Source organism: Syngnathoides biaculeatus, chromosome 2 (assembly GCF_019802595.1).
Source record: "Syngnathoides biaculeatus isolate LvHL_M chromosome 2, ASM1980259v1, whole genome shotgun sequence".
In the NCBI taxonomy this organism is placed as follows: Eukaryota; Metazoa; Chordata; class Actinopteri; order Syngnathiformes; family Syngnathidae; genus Syngnathoides; species Syngnathoides biaculeatus.
The window spans coordinates 10,656,813-10,682,351 of NC_084641.1; the positions used below are offsets into that span (position 1 = coordinate 10,656,813).

A 25,539-nucleotide genomic window follows, 5' to 3' on the forward strand; every position below is an offset into this window, starting at 1 on the left:
CCTCATTGTCCACCACTGAAAATGGCTGCAAATCTTTGGCAATGAATTCTCCAATGCACCTTGAGATTAGTTGCGCCCTCATACTGTCACAAGATTGAACTTCCTGACAAATTGACAACTGCCTGGACCCAGATTGATGTAGTTGGATCGTAGCCATATCAATCTATATATAGTTATAAGGAATAAATCGTTACACCTGTAATTTAATTTGTTTGTTTGCTCAGGTAGAATGGTTATTGTTTTTATACCATAACAAATTTCATCTTGTTTGTTTTTTCCAGCAATGCTCCAAGTGCAAACATGGTAAGTGTTACTCTTTGAGTGTAATCTAATGCAGTAATTGTACCAGTTCTCCCACTTAAAACGATGAGAAGAGGGAAGAGGAGAGAGTGAATTAATATATGGGAGCGATACTGTATTCCATAACTTGATATTCAAATGTGAAATACATATACCTCCTTTGGAACTATGAGCCATTTATTAGTCCAACCACTTGGGCATGTCCTCAAAACTAGTGTAAAAATTGTTTGATGATTGGTGCCCTGATTTTCAGACTTCTGCTGGATGTGTCTTGGTGACTGGAAGACTCATGGCAGTGAATACTATGAGTGCAGCCGCTACAAAGAAAACCCCGATATAGTCAACCAGAGCCAGCAGGCACAGGCCAGAGAGGCTCTCAAGAAATACCTCTTCTACTTTGAGAGGGTGAGCACTTAAAGCAGGGGAGGAAGCAGTGAGTGAGTGATTATATAAGCGATGTATATTTTAATTGCTGACATTTATTTAACATAATTTACAATATATGAGACCACACTGCTATCCAGTATTTTAAACATTACTCATCAGCGACTTCTAGGAAAATATGTATACTGTACAGTAGTTGAGTTTTTCCTTAAATGACACTTTCATCATATTTTAGTGCAGAATACATTTTGTTGAGAGCCAAAAATTGTCTTTAATTTTTACGTTGATGCAAAGAATTGAAAAAATTATGATTTACCAAATACCTCACTAGGTACAACAATCACACTTTGATTATTTTGACCAACATTTTTCCAATATTTACATGCAGAGAAGATTGTCGATGTTCATTCTGACCCATAGCAGTTGTTTTCAATATCTTATATGCACCAGTGGGAGAACCACAACAAGTCTCTGCAGCTGGAGGCTCAAACGTACCAGAGGATCCAGGAGAAGATCCAGGAGAGAGTGATGAACAACCTGGGAACCTGGATTGACTGGCAGTATCTTCATAATGCGGCGAAGCTTCTAGCCAAGGTTTTTCATGTATTTAGGGTTTAACAGATGGACAAAAGTTCATGTTCTAAATGGAAATTTCAGTAGATTCAATTTACACGCAGTTAAAAAGAGACCAGTAAGTTTGACTTCAAAATACTGAATTAAAATAGATGATATTGTTTAATCAATTCAACCTTGAAATGTCCTTGAATCTTCAATGCTAATTTAAAGCAGTGATGGAAAACCTGCTGCTACTGGGTGATGGAAACAGTGGTGTAAAGTATTTGTGCCTTTTTTATTGCACTTAAATATTTTTCATCATCAAACAAATTAAAACATTAAATACAAACCAACACATCATGTAGTTTAAAAAAAATTAAAGGAATTTTTTAAAAATCCAAACCTACACCATAACTCGTTTATCATACCTCGGATCTGTTTCTCACCACACCAAGGCCTGATTTTCCCTGAAATAGAACCTAGCTGACAAGGAGACCAAATGATCATCAAAAGGTAACATCATCCTGAGATCTAAAAAAAAATTCTGAAATAAAGGAGAAAAAAAGCAGTGAACCTTCCCTGGAGTTTCCAATTGAACAAATTACTCTACAGTTCCAGCGACAACTCATTCAGAGGTCACAAATGACCCCCACAACATCCAAAGAACTGCAGGCCTCACTTGCCTCTGTTAAGGTCAATGTTCATAACTCCACCATAAGAAGGAAACTGTGCACAAATCACCCGCCTGACAGAGTTCCAAGATGAAAACAACTGCTGAGCAAAAAGAACTTTATGGCTCATCTCAATTTTGCCAGAAAACATCTTAATAATCCCCAAAAAATACTGTGACGAGACAATAGGTGTCATTTTTGGAAGGTGGGTGTCCCATTACATCTGGTCTAAAAGTAACACCGCGTTTTAGAAAAAGAACATCATACCAGCAGTAAAATATGATTGATGGGAGTGTAATGCCCTGGGTCTTTTTTGACGAGGATTTTTGATGATTCAGCACCTTGAAGACTTCATGTGAAACCATGAATTCTGCTGTCTACCAAAAAAATCCTGAAAAAGAATGTCCAGCCAACTGTTTGTGACCTCAACTTGAAACAACCTTGAGTTCTGCATTATGATTACATGTTATGCCGATTTGATTGGCAAGATCGGAATAGGCTACTAATCAGCATTTTATGCTGATCGGCTTTCATTTCATAATTTGACGAGCCAATCAATTATGTCATTTATCGGCTCCACAAAAAACATTTACTCTGCGTCACAATTGTGCACAGTACTGTACATGTGAATTGAAAAGCCAGTTTATTCTCATGTAATAGTATTCAGGTTTTATTCATGTCCTTTGACGCAGGATTTTAAATTACTGATGGCCCTTAATGTTAGTTGAAAAAAAACATGGCAGCGGCAAGGGAGAGACAAGATGCCTAAGACAACACAAGACAACAGACAACACGTAATAGCTGGATCAGACAACATGAAAAATGTGCTCTTTCACCAATGCGCTATGCCAGACTACTGCAATTAAATCCTAGATTCCAGTGCCAACGTATCCCATTAGTTGCAGTTGTTGCTAAGAGTTTCTCAACCTTTTTATTAGGTTAAGGGCCGAAATCACTTTTTCACAAAGGGTCCACTACATTTTGATTTTTTTTTTTTCTTCCTTTATAATTAAAACCTTGATTTTTAAAAACTGGATTTTGTGTTAACTTGTTTTTGAATAATATTTAAATTTGTTTGATGATTGGAAACTTAAGCAAATAAAATATAGTGAAATAAAAGGCCGTCATAAAATAAAAAATCGGGACATTTTTCACACCACTGTAACATAGATGTAGCTCGTCATGCAATTCTGCAGACATAAATAACTTGGTACTGTTGTCCTAAAGCACTTGACCCTCAAATGCTCATCATATAAAGTGTTGAGTATTTCGTCATTGTCAGTGCATCATTTATTTTTCATAAATGTAGTATGTCTGTGACTTTGTTTTAAAGCTAAAATGTTCCTATGCATGATTTAAAGTACCAATAACAATATGGAATTTACCCTTGAAACATCCAGCCATCCATTTTCTATACCGCGTGTATTTGTACGGGTTGGTCATGTGCAAGTTGGAGTTATCCCAGTTGACTTTGGGTGCGACACAGTCTGCATATTAAATCTACCTGCCTTCATAATCATTTGGATGCTACGTTTGCCAATCATAAGGAGTATATATTCTCATGGGAAGCCCGTGTCACCTACTTTGGTGTATTGGTGGACCACTCAGCAACTTTCATGTCGTGTTAGTGCTAGCGTGAAGTGCTAATGTAACTGTGTATAGTGCTTGAACAAACTAGTCAAACATTAACCTTTTTGCACCAGTAGTTTGCAGGCAATATTTTGAGTTCCAATTTTTGTTACATATCCAGTGTGTCACTGATTTCTCATGTGTTTTGTCTTTTTGCTTCCAGTGTCGCTACACACTGCAGTATACGTATCCCTATGCCTATTACATGTCTGGCCCACGCAAAAAACTGGTAAGTTAATGTCTTCATGTTGCCTTGTTCACCATCACTTCAGTAAGTGTGCATGTTGCTATAGTTGCTGCACTTTATTTTTGTTTCTGTATGTAGTTTTAATTTGCTTGGTTTTATTTTTTTTAATTAAACCTGCACCAATAGGCTGCTTAGTTATGCAATATGTGTGACATGTTGGTATTCTGCCAAATGATTTGGTGTACAACAGGAGACAATCACACTTTCCACCTCTTGTAGTGCTAGCATTTATTTTACATGCTTTCGGACAGTGTATGATGAAGAGTGTGCTGAAAGAGGGAAAAATAAACACAGCGGCAAATCCCAAGAAGAGAAGCAACACTGAATAGGTGGTTTGCTGGCGGGGGCATAAATAATAATGAAAGACAACAGTACAAAACACTAGCAACCATGATATCGTGGCTTGTACTTGCTCTTAGAAGGGATCGCCAGAGAGAGGAAACAATATCAAAAGACCACAATAATAAGAATTAAGAGTCATCAAAAAGTAATATCAGAACACAACGATATTAGTCATAAGACATACAAAAGAGAAGAGAGATGACAAAAAGCAAGATTAAAAGACAGCAGCATTAACACCTGCTATTATATATTTTGTGAAGTGTTACAATGCTAGTACTAAAAGGATACAGAGAGAGACCAAAAAGAAACTAAAAAGCTATAACAAAAGACAGTCACGAGAGCACCTGCTGGTATATTCTTGCCAAGAGACAGACAAAGAGAAAACATGGACAAATAAACAAAACATAAGGCAATAGCAATACTACATGCTTGGTTGTATTTTGAAAAATGAAAATAAAGGTGACAATCCCGCGTGCAGTTTGCTTTTATACTTGAGTGTGACCCACGTGCACAGCTTTGAAAATGTGTACCTGTTTTTCTATGAGTCGGGGGTTGTCGGTACGGTTGGTATTGCTTGGACGCCGCAGGGTGACGTTTCCTCAATATGTTTTGGTCATTTAAACGGTAGCCGTTTTTACTTACCTTACCGTAACAAGGAACAAAGCAACAACAATGGCGACTGTGGAAGAGTATCTGCTTGAATAAATGTATCTAAATGACCAGATGATATGTTTGAGTGTGCTCCAAAATCCATTGAGAAGCATCAGCGTGGGTGGTATTTAAAGCCAGAAGGAACAGTGAGTACGTCATCACAGCATGTGACAAAAACAGAACAATTACAAGAGATTATCTCCACGGCTTTCTACGTGCAGCATCTTCTTTTGACGTGTGCGCAGGATGTTACAGAGAAGAGCAATGCATTGGTCACGTCATGCAAATGTGGGAATATAAAGAGGCGCTAAACAGAGGTGACAGAGAGAGAGGCGACAACAAAAAGATATTTAAAAAAAAAAAAAACTAAAGAAACAACAACACCTCATACTTTATTTTCAGAGTATACAGAGAGAAGAAACAACACCTGCTAGGATTCATTTTGAGAAGGAACAGGGCTTTAAGTGACAACAAAAAGCAACAGCAAAAGACAACAATAACAATCAGAATGTCTTGCATCAAGTTAGAGAAGTGACAGACATAAAAAACAATAGCAGTAACACCTTCCATCCACCCATTATCTAAGCCGCGAGGGTTCCAGGAGTACTGGAGACTATCCCAGCTATCTTCTGGGAGGAGGTGGGGTACAACCTGAACTGGTTGCCAGCCCTCCGTAGGGCACACAGAAACAAACAACCATTCGCACTCCCAATCACACCTAAAGGCAATTTAGAGTTGACAATTAATGCATGTTTTTGAGATGACAGAGGAAACCAGAGTGCCCTGAGAAAACCCACGCTGGCACAAGCAGAACATGCAAACTCCGCACAGGCATGGCTGGGGTTTGAACCCTAGTCCTCAGAACTGTGAGGCAGACGCTCTAAGGAGGAAGAAGGAAAATCTATCATCAAGAGGGCAAATGGACAAATTGAGATAAAAGTTTAAGTGTGTATTGATTTTATTTTCCTTTTTTTGCAGTTTGAGTACCAGCAGGCTCAGCTGGAGGCAGAGATTGAAAACTTGTCATGGAAGGTGGAGCGGGTCGACAGCTATGAGAGGGCAGTAGTGGGAGGCGAGGTGGATATCAGTGCCAGTGATAGGGGGGTAAGATGGAATTTTTCATTTATACAGTAATAGAGACCAAGCCCTACCGTGAATTGGGGGAAAAAAACGTTTAGAATAGCTAATGTTAATAGTTCAAACTGTAAATATGGCACAACCTATGATTAAAAAAATAATAATAATTTCAAGCTCATCTTGCAACATTACCCTTATGAAAATTAATCTATAGATTTACTACTTTTCTGTTAAGTAGCACTTGGGCGCCATCTTAGAGCATGATTCGACATACGTACAGCTGGTAGTACTGGCACTCGCTTTCTAGGCTACATAACGTTTTGTTGCCTGCTTGCTAGCTGTATCGTATTTTAAGTACGTGAACATACCTCTACCAGTCTTTGAAGGAAAGTCTTTTGTCTGTGAACAGGAGCTGGAGAATCAGATGCACATTGCTGAGCAGAGGCGACGCACGCTGCTGAAGGATTTCCATGACACCTGAAGCGCCATTTGGACTGGAGAGCACCAGCAGCTCCTTCCTTCCTACCTTATTTCCTACCTTCCGTTTCTTACTTTTCCTGCGACCCACTCTTCCCACCTTCAGTCACGCGGACATCCTTTTTCCTAGTCAATACTTTGTTTTTTCGCTCTCCCCTCATTCTGTCTCTACACTTATCTCACTCCTAAAATGCTGCAGGGTCACAAAATGGCACGATTGTATCCCCCTCTCGTCATACTCATCATGGTCTCATCGTGTTTTGGGTTCAACAGTTATCCAATTAGACTCTTTTTCTCAGAGCACACCATTGAAGTCAAATGTGTGTCTCAAATATCTCTGTTACTCTCCACCATCATACTGGTTACACTTAAAACCATCACCAAAAACTGACAAATGGTCAATTCTAGTCCGAGTTTTCGCAAAGATTTTGCTACTAATACTAAGACAACAAGGCCTAGTTGGCACTTTGTGGCAGTTGTATCTCTCACATTTACATATAATGTGTACTTGTGTTTTCAGTTAGTTGGCTAATTTAATTTATAAGTACAGTAGTCAAAAGCATCTGCATCCTCCTTGCATAACTTGGACCGAATGCACCATTTCCATGTGCATGATGCGTGCTCACATACAGAAGATACCGAAGATGAATGTGTGTAGGGGTTTCTTTTTTTGTTTCTTTTTTTGTTTGTTTGTTTTTGGCCACAATAAACACACTTCCATATGATTTTTTTCCTTTTGTTATTTGCAAATCTGACTTGTTTTAACAACACCTGCTAGCTGTTATCACCTTAGAGACACAAATTGTCTCTTGCATCCAATCAAAAAATGTTCCATTAAACCCGAGGTGGGCAAACGACAGAAATTGTGTGGCATTTTATTTGGCCTGCCATTTAAGTCTGCAGACAAAATAAAACCCGATATATATTGTCATATAAATGCCAAAAAAATTAAACTGCTGCGCAAAATGTTTTTTTTCCAAAATGCAATAACTCAAAATAGAGTACTCAGAGAAAAATAATACAATACCTGATCTTCAAATTTATCCTTTTAAACCTGTTCAGAGCAGCACAGTGAATTAGTGGTGAGCACATCTGCCTCACTGTTCAGAGGTGTTAAAACGAATGACTCAGAACAGATCCAAGAAGTAAACAAATAAAATGACATTTTCTTCCTTCTAAATAGAAACATTTTTTTAATGGGCATTTAACTCATTTTGGAAAAGGAGTTCTTCACTCAGTGATAATAATTTGCTCATATCATTTATTTTGCCCTTAATTTATTGTTTACTCTCAGAGAACAAAGAAATTTGTCAAGAAAGACAACAGGTTGCCTATTGTTTGCCAGTTTGATGTTTGACCCAGTTAAATTCTGGCCTTTGCTTCATTAACTGACCATGTCAGAGCATCACCATTGTCATTTCTTCTCTACACACCCCACTAATGTCACACAAACGCGCATAATGCATTCACTCTTCTACACATTAATTGTTCTCTTCTCTCTCTCTATTGATCACCACTATGTCATTATTTTGGGGATTTTTTTTCCCTTCTCGTTTTCACTCATTATTCAAATTTCTTCTGAAAAAAATGTTGGGATCATTGAAAAAAATGGAATAAAGAAAAAGCGACCTAAAAGTACTGTAATTTTCAACAGTTGTACATCAATACAGAAAATAGTTACTGAGAGAGTTTTTAAAACTGAAATCTTGTCTTTTGTGTTTATTGCAATGGTACATGTCGTGCTTGCAGTTAAAAAAAAAACAAACAAACAATGAAAATAGGTCAGAAGCCTGGCTGACCTGTGACATTTTTCTCACTGGCATCTAATTTACACAAAAAGCTAAAGACCAAAGTTACCTTACAACCAAAAATGACCTGCTGTGCCAAAATGGAATTAACTGCTCATTCAGACTTTGTTGTTGTGACCCACTTCCAGCCCACAATAAAGAGCATGTGAAGAAAAAGCAAACATCTATATTAAGTTCAATGGGGCATCCCACTTGGGGGTAGGGTTTTCATAAAATTGGTTGGGGTTTTTCTCCCCATTAAATAATTATGCTGTAAACAAAATGAGAACTCGTAGTCAAATAAACTTCAATACATTTGTTTGCTTTTAATTAGATATGAATCATGAATTACATTAAAATAACATTTTTACATAGATTTTTCATGGACAGTAACGTTCACGTGTTTCCCAGGGTTACCTAACCCTCAGCATCATAATATACTATGTTGTTTTGGCACAGAATATTCATATTAAAGTAAAGCAAGTGTTTTTATTGTACATTACGTATACAAGGTAACTCAATGTGCTTTACCTTGATTAAGATCAACTATAATTTCTTTACACTGAAATTATCACTTCAACATTCGACACTGTTTAAACGTGTTGCCCGATTAAAAATGGTTTTACAGCTACTTTCTGTTAGCCACGTTTTATTGAATAAAAATTGCACTTTTCGATAAAAACTGCTTTAGCTATCTTTAAAAATGCCATTTACATCATCAAGATACATATAAAAAAAGATGAATATCCTTTTTGCAGTTCTGAATTCATGCAAAGGTGCAAATGCAGCAAGGCTTTAGATTCAGCGAATAGACATGTTTTTTCATTTAATTAATACTCTTAGTCAGATTAGATACTTAGATACTCTTAAGATTTCTAATTTGAAGCGATTTCTTTCACTGCGATCAAGTGTGGTGACTGATTTGGAATGGACGCAACGGAGGCGGATGTGACGTCAGTACTCGCTGTCAGGAAGCACACGGAGAGAGTTCCCGATCCAATAGCGCGCGTGTTCGCCACGCTTCTTGACACTTGTCCCGCGTTCACTGCCTAAGGGGCTAAGAAGAAACTTCTAGGTGTTTGCCGCGTCGTCGATCCATACTCAATGACATAGCTTCACCGTTTTTATAATGCAGTAAATACGTATTTTTTTGTGTGTTTATATGATAAGCGTAGAGGAACGTGAAGGTGTCATTGAATCTCATGGCAGAATACTTGATGACCCGACCGACCGGTGATAACGTTGCCGAGGACGGACTAACGGGACAACAGTTGGTAAACGGAGGAGATGGACTCACATACAAGTAGGTCCTTAACCATTGCCGGTCTATCTTCATTTAAAAATCACACACTTTAGTGAAAACCGATTGAGGAAAGTACTTTCTGCCCAACTTCGTTGGACGGTCCATAGAAACATAACTGCATGAGTTTGTGTGAAAGAACATGCCTTGATTGAGCCCTCACCTGAAATCCAAACATTTGTAACGAACCGCAATGACAACCTGAGAGTCAGCTAAATGTTTCTTGTTAGACACGCTTGGTCAAAATAGTCCAAAAATGTCATTGGTGTCAATTACATCATAACAATTCCCAGGTAACAGGGGCAGAGTACACTATGGAAGAAATGATTTGCTTAGCGTGGTTGAGTGAGCGCCTTTGATCTTCTGGCAATCATGAAATTTATTGTGTATTGAAAACTACTTTCCCATATGAACTAATCTATGACTTCTAGGATAACTCCGCCTCCACCCCAAAAATGTATAGCCCATATTTGAGGATGTTGGGGTGTTTGTAAATAGCCTGGAATAGGCTCCAGTTTACCTATGAGTGGTATAAAAACTGATCGATTGTGGAACATTCTTCTGTCCAATGAGAGGCACTATATAAATATATGCTGTTATTAAATAGCTTTCCTTGATTTGGGGGGGGAAAGGGGTGGGATGGGGGGGGGGCTTGTACTACAAGACAAAATCCGAATTTTGAGACAGCTTCTCAAAAAAAAAAAAAAACCTTAGTCATAAATGGATTTTCAGCCATTTATCTGTTGTGACAAACAGTAATACAAATTGCATGATGAAAAACTTTTGCAAAGATGCTGCCATCTGAGTTTCCATCAAAATCCATTTTCCCCCCCAACAGTTTTAGGTGTGATATAGGTCAAAATAACCTGGTGTAAGTTTGACATTATATGCATTTTGTCAGTTGAAAGCAGTACGCTTTGATCACCAAGCCACTTGCAAAGTGATTGGATGAATTAGCAGTCATTGTGATGTAGTTTAGTCAATTCATATTAAAGTATGTGCCCAGTTTCTGTTTTGGTACACGGCCACTCATCTCAAGAAAAATGGCTTCACCGCTGCATCTTGTACAAATGTTAGCATCACCTGCCAAACTCAGACGTGTTGAGGAATACATTTTTTTGTTTGTTTGTTTTTTTAGAACGGAACTAGAACTGTGCAGTGTTTGGGGAAATTTTGTGAAGGATGACTTTGTAAACATTAGCTTTCACACACTGCAAGTGTATTTCTGGCCTTTGAGTGAGTGACAAGCAGCTGCTGATAATCCATTTAAAGGTCAAGTGTCATGAAATGAATGATTTTGAGTATGTTATTAATGAAAAAACAGCAGCTGGTATGGACCCATCAGTTTTTTCACCACAAAACTTGTTTTTGACGTTTATAGCTTTTTGTAACTCCCGCCATGAAAATCCTACCGTGGAAGCAGGAAGTGACGGAGGCAGTAGCACGCACAAGCGGACTCAATTGTTTTGTATTAGTTTTACCTGTGGGAAGATAGCTCGTTGTTCCTTCGTGTTAGCCAAAATGCCGACTCGTTGCATTGCTGGATATTGCTCAAACACTCGGGAGGATGGATTTACCCTTCATAAGTTTCCAAGAGACCCAATTTGTTGTGAAAAATAGATTGCACGGGTGCAAAGGACAGCTTTGTGGGTTCCAAATGACTGGTAGGTGTGTATACAGTTACTAAAAAATAGAATAGTGTGGAGGGGACCATGTAATCCATCTCTCACAACGTAACAAAAGATCCGCGTACGTATGATGGGTGCTAAATGTGTCGATGTGTGCGTCGGACGGCTTCCGGGTTGAGCTTGCCGGCGAAGGCGACCGGGTCGTGGACGAGCACGCTTCGGCTGGGCTGGCTCAAACATGCTGTCTGGGAGTCTTTCGCTGCCGCGTCCGCCGGTCACGGCTTCGGCGCCAGGTCCACCTGTCACTGCTTCGGCCGGTGTGGCTTATCACTGCGCCGAGCCGGCCCCCTTTACAGTGTTGTCGCACGTGACTGAGTGCGCCATTGCTGGCAGCATTGTTCATAGCCGCCGCCGTCCGTGATGAACAACACTGATGATGGCAGCAGCGATAAACAATGCCGCCAACAGTTGCGCACTCAGCCGTGAGCAACGACAGCGCCGGAAAGCGGCCCGGCTCGGCGCCACGATGAGCCACCTCGGTGCCACCCTGGCCGAAGCCATGATTGGCTCGTCGCATCCGGGCTGTGGCGTTGTCACTCCTCGCGGCTGAGTACAGTTCATACTGTCATACTGTTGGTGAGTCTGTTGTTAGTTAGAAGTGATCCACATATCATCTAAATATGGCTCGAAACAATAGGGTAATATTTCCCCGGACACTTCCCTCGCCTGTGAGATGTTCTCTTCTTCGAAAAAAGCTTCCGTGTCTGAAGGGGCATGTCCCAAAGTAGGGACCACAGCGTGTTTTCAATGGCGAATGTCCGGGGTGACGTCACGGACAGTAGATACAGCCAATATGGTGACCACTTGGATGTCGAATGACCCTTCCACAACTTTGCGCATGGATGACGCGCTCTCAGCTCATATTTATTTTTTGTATGGACATTGAAGTGAATAATGTTATGTATTTTTCATTTAAATATCTATTTTAGAATGTTGTAAGGGATGTCACTTGACCTTTCAGTACAATACAGGGTTCCCTCGCTACTTCGAACTTCACTTTTTTTCAGTGCTTTGCATTTTTTTTTATCCCCCCCCCCACACACACCCAATACAACCTTGAAAAAAATACAGCCATATTGGCATATTGCAGAATGATACAAGGCGTTTGATTGGTCCCTGGCACGACATCGACCAATGAGAGCATTTGTGGATTTATCTCTTGAGCTGATTGGGATCGAAGCCTCACCCAGTAACTTTTGTTCCACCCTGTCCTTTGTCCTTCCTTTCCACCATTTTCGTCCACACAGTTGACTGCGCGAAATTTTCTCATGTTCACAATGCCGCCGAAGCTCTGTGTTGATGCGAAAGCTTCCTCCAAAGTGCCCAAGATGAAGCTGGTGAGCAGTGAAAAAATAAAATATTATCAAAGATGCCAGAGGTTATGCTTTGTGGCGCACCATTATGACGTGAAGGAATCCATGGTGCGCTACATAAATAAAGATGAGGCAAACATATGTAAAACCGCTTCAATAACTTTTAATAAGGAAGTGAAACAGGTGGTGACTGGCAAATAAGAGGATTCTTCAAATGGAAGCTGCGTTAACTTTGTGGATAGTGAATTGCAGAAAAAAGGCCGTGCGTTTGGACATCGACATGAGCAGAACAAAGGCTAAAACCCTGTACGATCAAATCCTGCCCTGTGATGACGATGAAGAGGCTGAAGAAAGTGCTGACGAACCTCAACCTAACACCAGTGCTGCAAAAAGCGAATCACCCCCTCAAGGACCAGGCTTTTCGGCAAGCAAAGGTTGGTTTGAAAAATTTCAAAACCATTACGGCCTCAGAAGCATACCTCTGTATGGTGAGGCTTTCTCCGCCGACAACGATGGTGCTCGTCGTTATGTGGAGGAAGAATTTGCACAAGACATTGACGACAATATGGTACGAGCTGTCGAGTTTAGTAATTGTGTTGTTGGGGTTATGTCCTTGTACGGGGGAATTTTGAAGCAAAAGAAAAAAACAAAGACAACATTGTTTTCCTCACAAAGGTCAAGGCAGGGCTGGAGCCTATTCCAATTTATCGGGCAGGAAGCAAAGTACACCTAGAACTGATTGCCAGCCAATCCGAGGGCACATGGAGATGGACAACAGTTGCACTCAGAATCACACCTAAGAGCAATTTAGAGTCTCGAATTAAACATGCAAACTCCACACAGATGGGGCCGGGATTTGATCCCTGGTCCTCAGAACTGTGAGGCCAACACTAACCAGTTGCCTCACTGTGGCGCAAGCCGAGATTATGAATACAAATAAATTTTGATGGGATGATACCTTTGAAGGTTGACACAAAACTAGTGCAGTTCATCTCTACCCTGTCTTTAAATTATTTGTACATTTATACTTTCAATTTTGAAGTATTGTTTTTATTTCTTAAAAAAACATCTCGGTGGATATTTGTGGGTTGAAATCATTCCAAATAATTTTAATGGCCGCAATTGTTTTAATACACGAGTAAATTTAGTTACGAGTTTAGTTATGAACGAATTGTACTCGTAAACCAATGTCCCACAGTTCTTTTACAGTTGGATAACAGTTAAGTCAACTGCAGGTTTTTTGCTCATCACATTTTACACACATTCTGACGTGTTAAATACCTATTTCAGCCGCTTAAATGAGTCTAGTTGTATTTCATAAATACCTTTCGTATCTTAAAATATCAACTTTTTTGATGACTACTTTGGTCAGTATGAATAAAAACACTAGCTCTAAGTCACATGCTTCACCTTGCTGTCTTGACTATCATTTCTGTTTTTAGCCTTGTCATCAGACATCCATGCTACTTACTCATGGATCAGCATTCTTTGAAAGGAGACGCAAGCATAACTGTCCTAGAAAACCTTACCAGAAATCTAATGACAGTTTTGTGACCGTTTCCCAGTATCTGAACGAAAAAGTAAGAATTACTTCCACGCTCAAGCCATCATGAAGTCTATTAGAATGTAAAAACTCTCAGCATTGTTTGATGCAGTAACAATTTACCATTCTTAAATCTCATTCAAGTCTGGGGAAAAAAAATAATCATGACTTAATAAAACAAAAAACATTTTTGGGCGCTCTACTATAGGTGACTCTTAGGAAGCTAAACTCTGTGTTCCCTCTTTCAGTGACTTCCTCGTTCTGCCTGGATACATTGACTTTACTGCAGATCAAGTGGTGAGTTTGGATGGATGGTTGTTGCTTGTTTGTTTACCACCACAGGAAATCGGATTACGCAAATGTGGTGGGATTCATCTGCTTTACTGAGTAGAGGATTATGAATATTCCTTCATTGGGATTTACTCTGAATTACCCCCCCCCAAAAAAAAAAAAAAAAAATTGCAGGTTTTATAGTTTTACCCCTCCAACTTGAATGGCAAATATTGAAGTTGCAGCACAACACCATTTATCATTTTTTTAATTTACCAGATTTTTAAAGCACGGTGTGAAATGGTCATACAATTTGTAATTCAAGTTCGTTACAGTACACAAGATATTTACGCTTAAGTGTAAAGTGTATAAAAAAAAAGTTAAATTATGAATTGTGTGACCTCAGAGGGATAACACCCAGATCTTAAAAACTTGTTTTTTTTTTTAAATGAGTGGTATATCTAATTCTGTATTAACAACCCAGTCAAGTGATTTCCAGGATTACAAGTGGTTGATGTCAATTTTAATGACAAAAATCTTGCATGACCGTTCATAGTTAATATGCTACAGTATGTCATGATATGTACATGTAATATAAGTATGCATACGAAGTTTTGTTCTGTCACCAGGACCTGACCTCGTCGCTCACCAAACAAATCACAATGAAAACTCCCTTCATCTCCTCCCCCATGGACACAGTCACTGAGGCCAGCATGGCAATTGCTATGGCAGTAAGCATGACAGCCAACACTGTCACGTTAATAAAACTCATAGTATACTCACTGACTTAGACATTAGGACTACCCTGCATTATCTCATGGGATCAAGACTAGATTATATCAAATTTTCTGCTTTTACAAAGGCTCAGGGTTCTGTGGGGGTTCGAATGCTGGCTCTGGTTTTCTTTTGTGGAGTTTGCATGTTCTTCCCTGTGCTTCTGAAGGTTTTTCTCCCTTCTACTTATAAAGAAGCTGTGTGTTAGGTTCATTGAAGACTCCAAATTGTCCTTAGCTGTGAATGTGATTGTGACTAGTTGTTTGTCTGCATGTGCTCTTTGATTGGGAGTTCAGTGTATCCCGCCTCTGGGCCAGTCAGCTGAGATAGGATCTATCACCACTGTGGTCCTAATAAGGATAAGTGGTATGAAAAATTTGGATGGCTGTATAACACTTTTCAATTTTCTCTTTTTTTTCTGTGTAAAGACTGTGACAACTTTTGCATTATGTGTAGTTTACCAAATGTTTTGGCCAGTGAGGGTGTGTTTTGCATCTACCATTGTGTGTCATCTTGAAATATTGGATGATTCTCAAAAATGATGTGCTCTTCTCCAAGTTAACAGGGGGTATCGGCTTTATCCACCACAACTGCACCCCAGAGTTCCAAGCCAATGAAGTCCGTAAAGTCAAGGTATGGAATTGTGACTTCCAAATAACGTGGTACCTTACTTCACGAGTGCCCTGGTTTACAATTTGTTTAGAGATCCAAATTGCTGTGGGAACTTTCTAAAAAATGCTGACTTGCATGCTTGATCCTGGCAGAAATCCCAAGACACTTCACAACAAGTAGGTGTTTGTCAGATAGTGAACGATTCTGCAGAAGACACCTCAAGCTGTTTATTGCCACAAACAGTTAGTCTATGTAAATAAACAAAATGAGAGATAAGATTTCAGTGTTTTGAATTATAAGCGTGCTCTTGGATTAAATTAGCCCCATAAATCAAGGCGCCGCTGTATTTCATTTATTCTATAGTTGATTTATAGAAAGTGTGGCATTTTACATATTTACCATCACCTCCCTCTTTTTGTCTCCGATGTCCTAAACAACAAGAACACACTCAAGATGATTCATGCAGTGTCTCTGAACATGCCTTGCTCACTCACGCAGCTGCATCTTGGCTGCTTGGAGTACCGTGCTTTAATTCTGGGCTGCTTTGTGTGTTGTTTGAGGCTTTATAATTTACAGTAACAAACCTGGAACCCTTGTGAGGATACGTGGCTTGAAAAATAGATGGATCGATTGGGCTAATCTTAGAGCATGTCCAAACAAGGTCCTCTGCTGGTCACTTTTAATATTACAATAGATTCATATTCATATAATTAAAATACATGAGTTTTCCGCACAATGCGATTTTGCTGCTCAAACAAAATACAGTACAACTTTAGTCAGTATAGGAATATGGAGCTGGACAAGCACTAGTAATTTTGACATACTGCACTGTTTGTTAAAAAAGGGTACAGGACCTGCTGAACTCAACCAGTCTTATATTCATGTTGGATTAGTTCTTTTCATCGGGAACAATTTTACCAATCAGTATTTTGTTTTTCCCTACATTGTTGGATGGTGCATTGTATCTCTGGTGTACAGTAGAAACATAGCTTATTATCAGTCTCCAATCCATGTTTTTCCTCCCCTCCCCAGAGGTATGAGCAGGGCTTCATCACAGATCCGGTGGTGATGAGCCCTCATCACCTCGTGCGGGACGTCTTTCAGGCCAAGGCCCGGCATGGCTTCTGTGGTATTCCCATCACAGCTGATGGAAAAATGGGGAGCAAACTGGTTGGAATCATCTCTTCGCGAGACATCGATTTCCTCAAGGCGGAGGAACACAACCTACCTCTCAGTGAGGTAACTGATTTTTCACTAATACTAAAGATTAGCTTGGTTAATGGCATTTGGGTCAAGGGCTTACACATGATCAAAGTAGTTGTTACCTTTCCTTTGAAAAATGAAAAATAAAACAAATAAAAAAAAAAAAACACAAAAATTACTGAACCTGCGGGACGTTAGCTCAACTGTAGAGCGTTGGCCTCACGCTTCTGCGGTCCCAGGTTCCATCCCGGACCCGCCTGTGTGGAGTTTGCATGTTCTCCCCGTGCCTGCGTGGGTTTTCTCCGGGCACTCCGGTTTCCTCCCACATCCCAAAAACATGCAACATTAATTGGACACTCTAAATTGCCCATAGGTTAGATTGTGAGTAGGGCTGTTTGTCTCTATGTGCCCTACGATTGGCTGGCCACCAGTTCAGTGTGTTCCCTGCCTCCTGCCCGTTGACAGCTGGGATAGGCTCCAGCACTCCCCGCGATCCTCGTGACGATGAATCGGCTAAGAAAATGGATGGTTGGATGGATGGATTACTGAACCTGGGACTGAATTTTGCCTTTGTCACACAATTAGCACAAGGATGACCTCAGAACAATGTGATTGGTCACTTATCTGGGGATGTCATAGAATTAGTCACATGATTTTATTATTATTTTTTTTTAATCTATGGCTCTTGTCTTGAAACCCTTGTAGAAAAAGTCACAATACTTCAGAAGTGCATACTTTTTGGTGATAAAACTGAAAGCATCTTGGATGAGATTTTCTTGGCTGAGTTGGAATCTTTTGATGACATACGTACAATGAGTGACAGCGTCTTTTAAGGAACAAGACAATCATTTTTTGTTGAATTTTTTTTCTACCAATATTCACAGAGCAAAGCTAACTGTATTAACAATACAATTATTGAAGTTAGAGATGGGTGGCATGAAAGAATTCCAATTATTTCTGGATTTGGCATGCAGTATTAAAATGTTCATCTGTGCAGTTCATGATGTGTGACCTTGACAGGTGATGACAAAGCGAGAGGATCTTGTGATTGCTCCTGCTGGGGTCACACTGAAAGAAGCCAATGAAATCCTCCAAAGGAGTAAGAAAGGTGAGGACCATTTGGTGTCTCCTAGTGTGATTGTGTGGTTTTGGTGCTTCATGGTGATCCACTTAAGGTAAGTTTAGAACGTTTCACAGGCAGACAAAACCATGTTGACATGGATCTCTATAAACAACTGGAAAAGATGTAGTATGTAATATGCATGCTTTGAAAATAGGAAGAACTCTCGCACCAACGTTTTATCGATCTTTTTATCTTGAAAACACACTTGTGTATTTTGTGTTTTCACTGAAAAAAACAGCAATTTAACCCATGTTCGTCTTCCTCAATGATCCAGGCAAACTCCCCATTGTGAATGAAGATGGCTGTCTGGTGTCCATCATTGCCCGAACTGACCTGAAGAAGAATAGAGACTTCCCTCTGGCCTCCAAAGATTGCCGCAAGCAGTTGCTATGCGGTGCCGCCATCGGCACGCACAACGATGACAGATACCGTCTGGACCTGCTGGTGCAGAGTGGGGTGGATGTGATTGTAGTGGTGAGAACAAAAGCTTTTTATACATTACTGGTTTAGCTTGACACACACCTCTGGTCTTTATTGACTTTTTTTTTTCCATTTGTAAAAACTGCCACTATTTCCAGTCCAGAGTCACCCCTGGTTCCAAGTATGCAGAAATGAGACTAGGACTGGGCTTTAGATGGGTTTTTTTATCAAGTGTTTTTTGCACTGTTTAATAGTTTGCAGAAAACCAACTGCAGATTAGCTGCAGTGTTGTATTTTCTTGAAGACATTAGTCTCGTCGTTGATAAAATACATCTCTATAACACATCCAACAGCCCCATACCGAGAAGTACTGTAAATATAGGAGACCCTCATCATCCTCCATTGTTGTTGTTGGTTGCTGTGTCAGGTGCCAACTTATTTGTTAAATGTGGTGTGATTTTCATAGTGTTTTTCCAAGGGACTTTGATAAATTGAAAACTGCCCCAAAGCAAAGTGTAGAATTAAAATGGAAATGCGTAGTGGAAAATGCATGAGAGAACTTGTCTCTGATTTATACTGTCATCCTTTTTAAAAAATATGAGGTATAACAAAATGAATGATGTCACCATCTATTTACAGGATTCTTCTCAGGGTAATTCAATATTCCAGATCGACATGATCAAATATATCAAAGACAACTACCCAAACCTTCAGGTCATTGGTGGCAATGGTAAGTACCTGTGCATGCATTTACAATCATTGTGATACTATTTCTAATACCATAGTGGGCTTTTAGAAAGCGGAACATCTAAAAGATGTTTAGTTCTTATTGTGAGGAACAAAATCCAAAATATTTTAACACCTCAAAAAGAGGTATTCTGTCAAAATTAAAACTACTGCCCAGTATTTTGCCATCATTTTCTGTTTGGTCTTTTCATTCAGTGGTGACTACTGCTCAAGCTAAAAACTTGATTGAAGCAGGAGTAGATGGACTGAGAGTCGGAATGGGTAGTGGGTCTATCTGCATCACACAGGAAGGTGAGTGATTGGAGTACAAAATCAGCAAGCTACCACCCACAAAGTTATCCTCAAGCACCACAAGGGAAATTGTGTTGTTGGGTTGAAAAGGATGCTCATCTGTAATTTTGTTACTTTCGTTTGCTATAATGTCTCTTGAATTATCCTAATGACAAAGACAGATAATACATTGAAATATCTTCAAAAAAAGATCTGATGGGCATAAATGTAGATTATATTGACTGCTTAGAATTCTGTTAACTGTAATTAATTATTGACTCATGCATTGAATTAGTTATGACAAAATACTGTAGTGTAATGCTTGGCAGCATGCAAAAGAGGTTCAGGTTATGCTAGTTTAAACATCATGGCAGCTATGGTAAGTGCGTTGGGGGTGGGGTCCCAGCGGTCGATGTCAGGCTGTTTCGTACTCCTTGAATGGTGACAGCTAGAGCCATTCCACACGTCCATCATCCACACACACATTTTTTTTTTTTTTAATATTACTCTACAGCGGACTAATATGCGAATGCATTGGCCTATGGTTCCTCCTGTGTTGCACTCGGGACCTACTTTGGATAAGTCACAGGAGGTGAAAAGACCAGGAAAAACATGTCCGCTATTTTTGCTGTTAAAAAGTAACTGTGTTTTTACTCTTTTTACAATGACCTAAAGGTCACTCTACTTTTATTCATCAATTATTACTTATTTATAAAGTTTTTTTTTTGTGGGCAAGACTGAGTTCAGCATTGGACGTTGTTTTCCCCAATCTCATTTTCAGCGAGAGTAATATTTGTCTACTTCAATAACTAGCAAAAGTTACATGACCTCATGTGTCTGCTTCTATTTGGCTTCCTAGGCATAGAGTGAAGTGAAAAGGTATCTGCCCCACACCTGATTTCATTTTTGGGGGGTGGGGGGGGGTAAGGTAATCTTTTTTTCATGAAGGCAACAGCACATTACTTGTGCTTCATTTGAGAGGAAATAAAATAATCACTTTTATGTGTGGTAGTATTTGGTCTGCCCAAACGTTGATATTTCAGCCTAATTATACTTTAAGAAAACAGTGCATTAAATTTGAGATGCATCTTGTTTGTCAAAGGCTGTAAAATAAGTCAGACATTATTCCCTTTTCCGTAGTTAAATGCTCTTACCCTCTTCTCGTCCTAATAGTACTGGCGTGCGGCAGACCTCAAGCCACAGCAGTCTATAAAGTATCCGAGTATGCCAGACGGTTCGGAGTGCCCGTAATCGCTGATGGTGGCATCCAGACCGTCGGACATATCACTAAAGCCCTGGCACTAGGCGCATCCACAGGTACAGCCTGTTGCCCACAGTTTGTGGGATTTTACCCTTGATTCCTCATATTAAATAATATGAATGGGATGAAAATTGGTTTGCACATCTGCATCACAGTTCTGACGTTTGGGACTCCAATGTGGGCTGCGGCCTTCCTGTTTAGAATTTGCATGTTCTCCCTGTGCTTGCTTGTTTTTTTTTTTTTTTTTTTTTTATGGGTACTCTGACTTCCTCACACGTTCAAAAAATGTTCGTTAAGTTAATTGACCACTTTAAATTTCCAAGGTATACCCTGCCTCTCAGTCACGTGGAGCTGACTTCAGCTCACCCTTGCCATTGCCAGGCCTCGAACTGGATGTTCTCGGAGGGAAGCACTGTGCTGCCCACTTTGGATCTCAATTCAGATTATTTTTTTAACCCCCAGTCTGCCATCCTATTTTGTCCTTTTGTATATGTGGATGTAAATTGTACACATACCTGATGCGATTGCAGTCTGGACCTCCAGCTATCACTCTTCCTAACCTATACGTCATCCAAAGGGGACAAACATCACAATTGTTCCATAAAATTGTCATGACAAAAGCAACGGCGGATGGAGTTGTGAAAAGATGCTTTTGCTCTTATCCTGTCTATTTAAGGAAACGTCTGCTCTGGTTATCCAAACTTGAAATTTTCACAAATGCATCTGGACTGAGAACTCCATGCAAGGGCATATTGACTCAAGTATTAAGTATCACTTAATTAGTCATTTAAAGACCCAGCGGCTCGTGTTTCTGCGCATGCCCCATGTGACGACGTGTTTTGGACTGATTCTGTCCACATTAGAAGTTTTTTTTGTAATGTGAATGAATACAAAAAAATTCAATTTAACAAAAAATCTCAATTGGGCATCATGCCCTGCAGTGTGAATGTAGCTTTAGTGTGTCATCTGCAGAGAGACTGGAGAATTCACAGAAAGGCATCGAAGTTGACATCTTTGGAAAAGTATTGCTTAATGATTCATAGCTTGACCACCTGTTGAATGTTCATTAATCCGTTTTTCGCAAAAGCAAGTTTTGCAAAATATACTGGAACACTGAATGCGCATGTGCATTCAAAAGTTTGGAAGAGTTGACATTAACGTCTTATGTAAAGGTTTTCGTGCATATTAGGTCCAGGTTATATATGAAAGCCGAATTTGTGAGTAGTGTATGTGATGTACAAGGTACTATCTGTGCCATCTTGTTTGTTGATTGCCTTTTTTATGGACTGATTCCCGTATTGTTCATCGTAAAACTGAACACAAATTATCTATACTATGGCGTACATGTTGGTTTACAAACCATTTTTTTTCCCCCACTATTGTGTCTTCTAACTTTTCTTGCTTCCTTGTGTAGTGATGATGGGCTCTCTGCTCGCTGCAACCAACGAAGCTCCTGGTGAGTATTTCTTCTCCGATGGCATCAGGCTAAAGAAATACCGCGGCATGGGCTCCTTGGATGCCATGGACAAAAACCTGGGGTCCCAGACGAGATACTTCAGGTTGGGCCTGTACCATACTTTGTTTGAGTATCATCATTGCCATGTTGGGGTTCTAGAATATGGAGTGACTCATCTGTAATATTAACAGTGACAAGCAGAGGGGGCTGTTTGGACATGCTAACAGAGTGTTAGCATGCTGAATATTCTTGCGTCTTAGAATGAAACTATCTAGGGCTGGCAGGTGTGTGACTGCTCAAGGTGCATTCTGGGACGCAGGAATATATAAAATAAAGTGTTAGTAATATATATTTTTTATTATTATTATTATTATAATAACATTTTATAGGTTGTAGACCGCACGATTCATCAATTTAAATTTCTCCCTTTGCATAATTGACATTGTTAATACACTTGTTTGTATAGATTTTACATCTTGCACGTCTTATAAGGAATAGTCCCTATAAACAGAAATGTCTTGTTCTTTGTTCTTGTTGCCATGTTGTTCTTTGTTCTGTACGTCGTACTAAGGCAGCACCGACTGTGGGAGAAAAAATCCTTGTGTGTTTTTACACCCTTGGCCATTAAATCTGGTTATGATTCTGATTCTGAAAAGATCACTTTTAATATAGTCAACCAGAGCTCCAAGGAATGCTAAATTATTGTCATGCATTGCTTGTTTTCAATTCCACATGGCCAAAAATCATGTTTTGGTTTAATCCCCCATTAAAAAAAAACAAAATGAAAAATTGAAGCAACACCTTTCCTCATGTTTTTGATATTGGAGGGTGAAAGGTGCAGCCGGCTGCTAGTGTAAACTGAATGGATGGCAGCAATGTCTAGGGAACTGTAAATCAGTGGGGGTTCATCATTGTATTCTATTCAATGTTTGTCGCTTTTTGGAGGAATCCTCACACCAGCGAAACCACAAATTTTAAGGAAATCAATCACTATCATGCTTGAGTTACCAAACCGCTGCAACAATTAATTGCAATTCTACCTTATAATGCTATGTTAAATCAGAAATTGAATTTGCAATAAAATGTGTATCTACAGTGAAAGTGACAAAATCAAAGTGGCTCAAGGAGTCTCGGGAGCTGTGCAGGACAAGGGCTCCATCCACAAGTTTGTTCCCTACCTGCTGGCTGGCATTCAACATGCCTGTCAGGACATCGGCACCAAAAGTCTCACTCAACTCAGGTACACACAGGAGTGCACCACAGGGAGGGGATGCATACAGCGCCTGTTGCGAGATTATGTAGTACACATGGATTATTGTCATAGCTAAACTTGGTTGGAAACATCCACTTTTGCTTATTACAGCACTGCACCAACCCACCCACACCTTTCTTCCTTGTGCAGAATGTTTGTGCATTCCCAGCAAATGACGTTTTAAGGTTGCAAGCGGCACACAAACTAGTTGTTGGAGTGGGGTGAGAATATGTCTTCATGCTGCACAAGGAAACAGTCTGATTGTTTTCATTCCAATTCTGAAGTCTTTGCACTGGCTCGGTCGATCAAAGAATTGATTAAAAAAAGCTGGTTCATGATCAAATTAATGTCTGGTCTGCTGCTACGAATTGAATCATAAAGACCTCTCTGGGTCTCTGGTACAAGTGTGTCAACGTGAAAATACACTTCCTAATGGAGAGATTTTTTTTTCATTACTTGTATAACATGGACAGCAAATTAACAGCTTAAAGGTTTCAGGCATCCTCCGCGTGGGCTGACAAAATGTCTTTGTCTTGGATCAGAGCTATGATGTACAGCGGACACCTGAGATTTGAAAAGAGAACTGCATCGGCTCAAATGGAGGGCGGCGTCCACGGTCTGCACAGGTAGGCACATGCCCGGGACCACACCTCGAGCGATTTCGTAAGCGGTCCCGCCAATAAGACGCAGTGCAAGTTTAACAGTGGCTCACACTTCCTCCTTAAATAATCACTGAAGCCATCGTTCTTGGGAGGAAATGCTGTGGTCACTCCTGTGATTTGTATCTTTTCTTTTCATGACAGTTATGAGAAGCGCCTGTTTTGACGAGTCTTTCCCACAACGGTGCCAGAAGTCTCAAGGTCTTCTTGTCATATTATCCTGTTAGTTATCATGCATATACACATGACCTCAGAACATTTTTATTCATCAAGTCTTCCAGTTATTTCATGTCTTCTATGCATCCTTGAATAATGTGTAACACAACTAAGCCTTATCAGTCAATGCGCACGTGACTGCAGTCTAATGCCTTCCATGTTATTTGTCAGCTATAAAGCTGTTCATTTTCAAATAAATTTTTTTTTCCATAAACAATCCTTGTTTACTTATGTTCAGTAGACAAATATTTTTAAGAAGATAATCAAATTTGCAATTTGAGCCTATAGTGGCTATATATATATTTTTTTCCCCCCTAAGTTGTTGAATAGGAATATTCTAACTGGAATAACACCAAGAGACTTAAAATGTCGTGTTATTAATTGGTATTTTTTCTCCACACATCTTGACAAAAGTATATCGAGCTTGTGATCGTGACGTCACCATTTTCACGGCCACATATTGCCGGTCAAAAAGAGCTGTTCGACAGTGTGGTGGACATTGAACCGGAGCAGAATATTCACAATGCCCGAGACTTGTTGTGCTGTTGGTTGTTGTAACAGACGAGACAGATATTCAAAGAGATCATTCTTTAGAATACCAGCTGAAAAGATGGGAAAAGATTGATGGATTTTGGCAATAAAAGATGATGGATGGTGCCCAACCAAATATACACGACTGTGTAGTGATCACTTCATTTCAGGTCGGAATTATTCTTCTTGATCTCAAATTCCCAAAAAGTATTTATAATGCCAAGTTGGCTCATTTGAGAACAATACGTTTAAAAAAAAAAAAAAAAAAGACAGGTCCTCTCCAAAGTACACGTAAGCGTGTTGCGGCCACACGTTAAACTTCGGTAAACCTCTCCCCGACAGGCTTTATTTATTTTTTTTTTTTAATTTTATAATTTTTTTGTATGCATTGTTCTCAAATGAGTCCAATGCATATTTAAAAAAGAAAATAAACCGTCTGTCACACAGGTTTACTGAAGTTTGTGTGGCTGCAACGCGCTTCCATGTACGGGGCTGAATTCTATCCCAGCAGTTTATTTTCTTTTTTTAAATACGCATTGGATTCATTTGATAACAATGCATATTTTGAAAAAAACGAAAAAAGTCTGTCACAGAGAGGTTTACCGAAGTTTAACATGTGGCTGCAACACATTTCTGTGTACGAGACGACTCCTGTCTTTTTTTGTTTTAACGCATTGTTCTCAAATGAGCCAACTTGGCATTGTAAATACTTCTTTGAAAATGCTATGGAGGACACTACTTTTTTTTTTTTTCCAATCAAAGTTAATGAATGCAAATTTGT

The 25,539-nt window shown here is 39.6% G+C and overlaps 3 protein-coding genes across 7 annotated transcripts in view; all 3 read left to right on the forward strand.

The window, feature by feature from the left end:
• arih2 (ariadne homolog 2 (Drosophila)) overlaps window positions 1-7,058 on the forward strand; it is a 29,609-nt gene extending 22,551 nt beyond the window's left edge. For 2 of the 3 annotated variants that reach the window (XM_061832868.1, XM_061832860.1), the window contains 6 exons: window positions 282-303; window positions 554-705; window positions 1,108-1,278; window positions 3,703-3,768; window positions 5,758-5,883; window positions 6,266-7,058. In XM_061832868.1, the coding sequence (XP_061688852.1) occupies window positions 282-303; window positions 554-705; window positions 1,108-1,278; window positions 3,703-3,768; window positions 5,758-5,883; window positions 6,266-6,337 (609 nt within the window). In that variant the 3' untranslated portion in view covers window positions 6,338-7,058. The remainder of the gene's footprint in view (window positions 1-281; window positions 304-553; window positions 706-1,107; window positions 1,279-3,702; window positions 3,769-5,757; window positions 5,884-6,265) is intronic. The other variant, XM_061832878.1, reaches the window with a different exon arrangement.
• Window positions 7,059-9,043: 1,985 nt separating this feature from the next.
• Window positions 9,044-24,860, forward strand: impdh2 (IMP (inosine 5'-monophosphate) dehydrogenase 2). 2 transcript variants are annotated; one of them, XM_061832899.1, is made up of 15 exons: window positions 9,044-9,195; window positions 9,291-9,423; window positions 14,213-14,261; window positions 14,864-14,965; window positions 15,567-15,641; window positions 16,653-16,859; window positions 17,844-17,931; window positions 18,221-18,420; window positions 19,006-19,096; window positions 19,309-19,404; window positions 20,557-20,700; window positions 22,059-22,203; window positions 23,197-23,340; window positions 23,895-23,978; window positions 24,156-24,860. In XM_061832899.1, exons 2-15 carry the CDS (start codon window positions 9,323-9,325, stop codon window positions 24,175-24,177), a joined length of 1,548 nt encoding a protein of 515 aa, XP_061688883.1. In that variant the 5' UTR covers window positions 9,044-9,195; window positions 9,291-9,322; the 3' UTR covers window positions 24,178-24,860. The 2 variants fall into 2 exon arrangements, with proteins under 2 accessions (XP_061688883.1, XP_061688875.1); XM_061832891.1 differs by having other exon boundaries at window positions 9,296-9,423.
• Window positions 10,113-14,202, forward strand: LOC133507638 (tigger transposable element-derived protein 1-like). 2 transcript variants are annotated; one of them, XR_009796865.1, is made up of 2 exons: window positions 10,113-12,855; window positions 13,864-14,202. XR_009796865.1 is itself a non-coding variant. In XM_061832912.1 (2 exons), the coding sequence occupies exons 1-2, from the start codon at window positions 12,636-12,638 to the stop codon at window positions 14,032-14,034; spliced, it is 525 nt and encodes a 174-aa protein (XP_061688896.1). In that variant the 5' UTR covers window positions 10,113-12,635; the 3' UTR covers window positions 14,035-14,202. The 2 variants fall into 2 exon arrangements, 1 of the variants encoding a protein (XP_061688896.1); XM_061832912.1 differs by having other exon boundaries at window positions 10,113-12,989.
• Window positions 24,861-25,539: the final 679 nt, after the last annotated feature.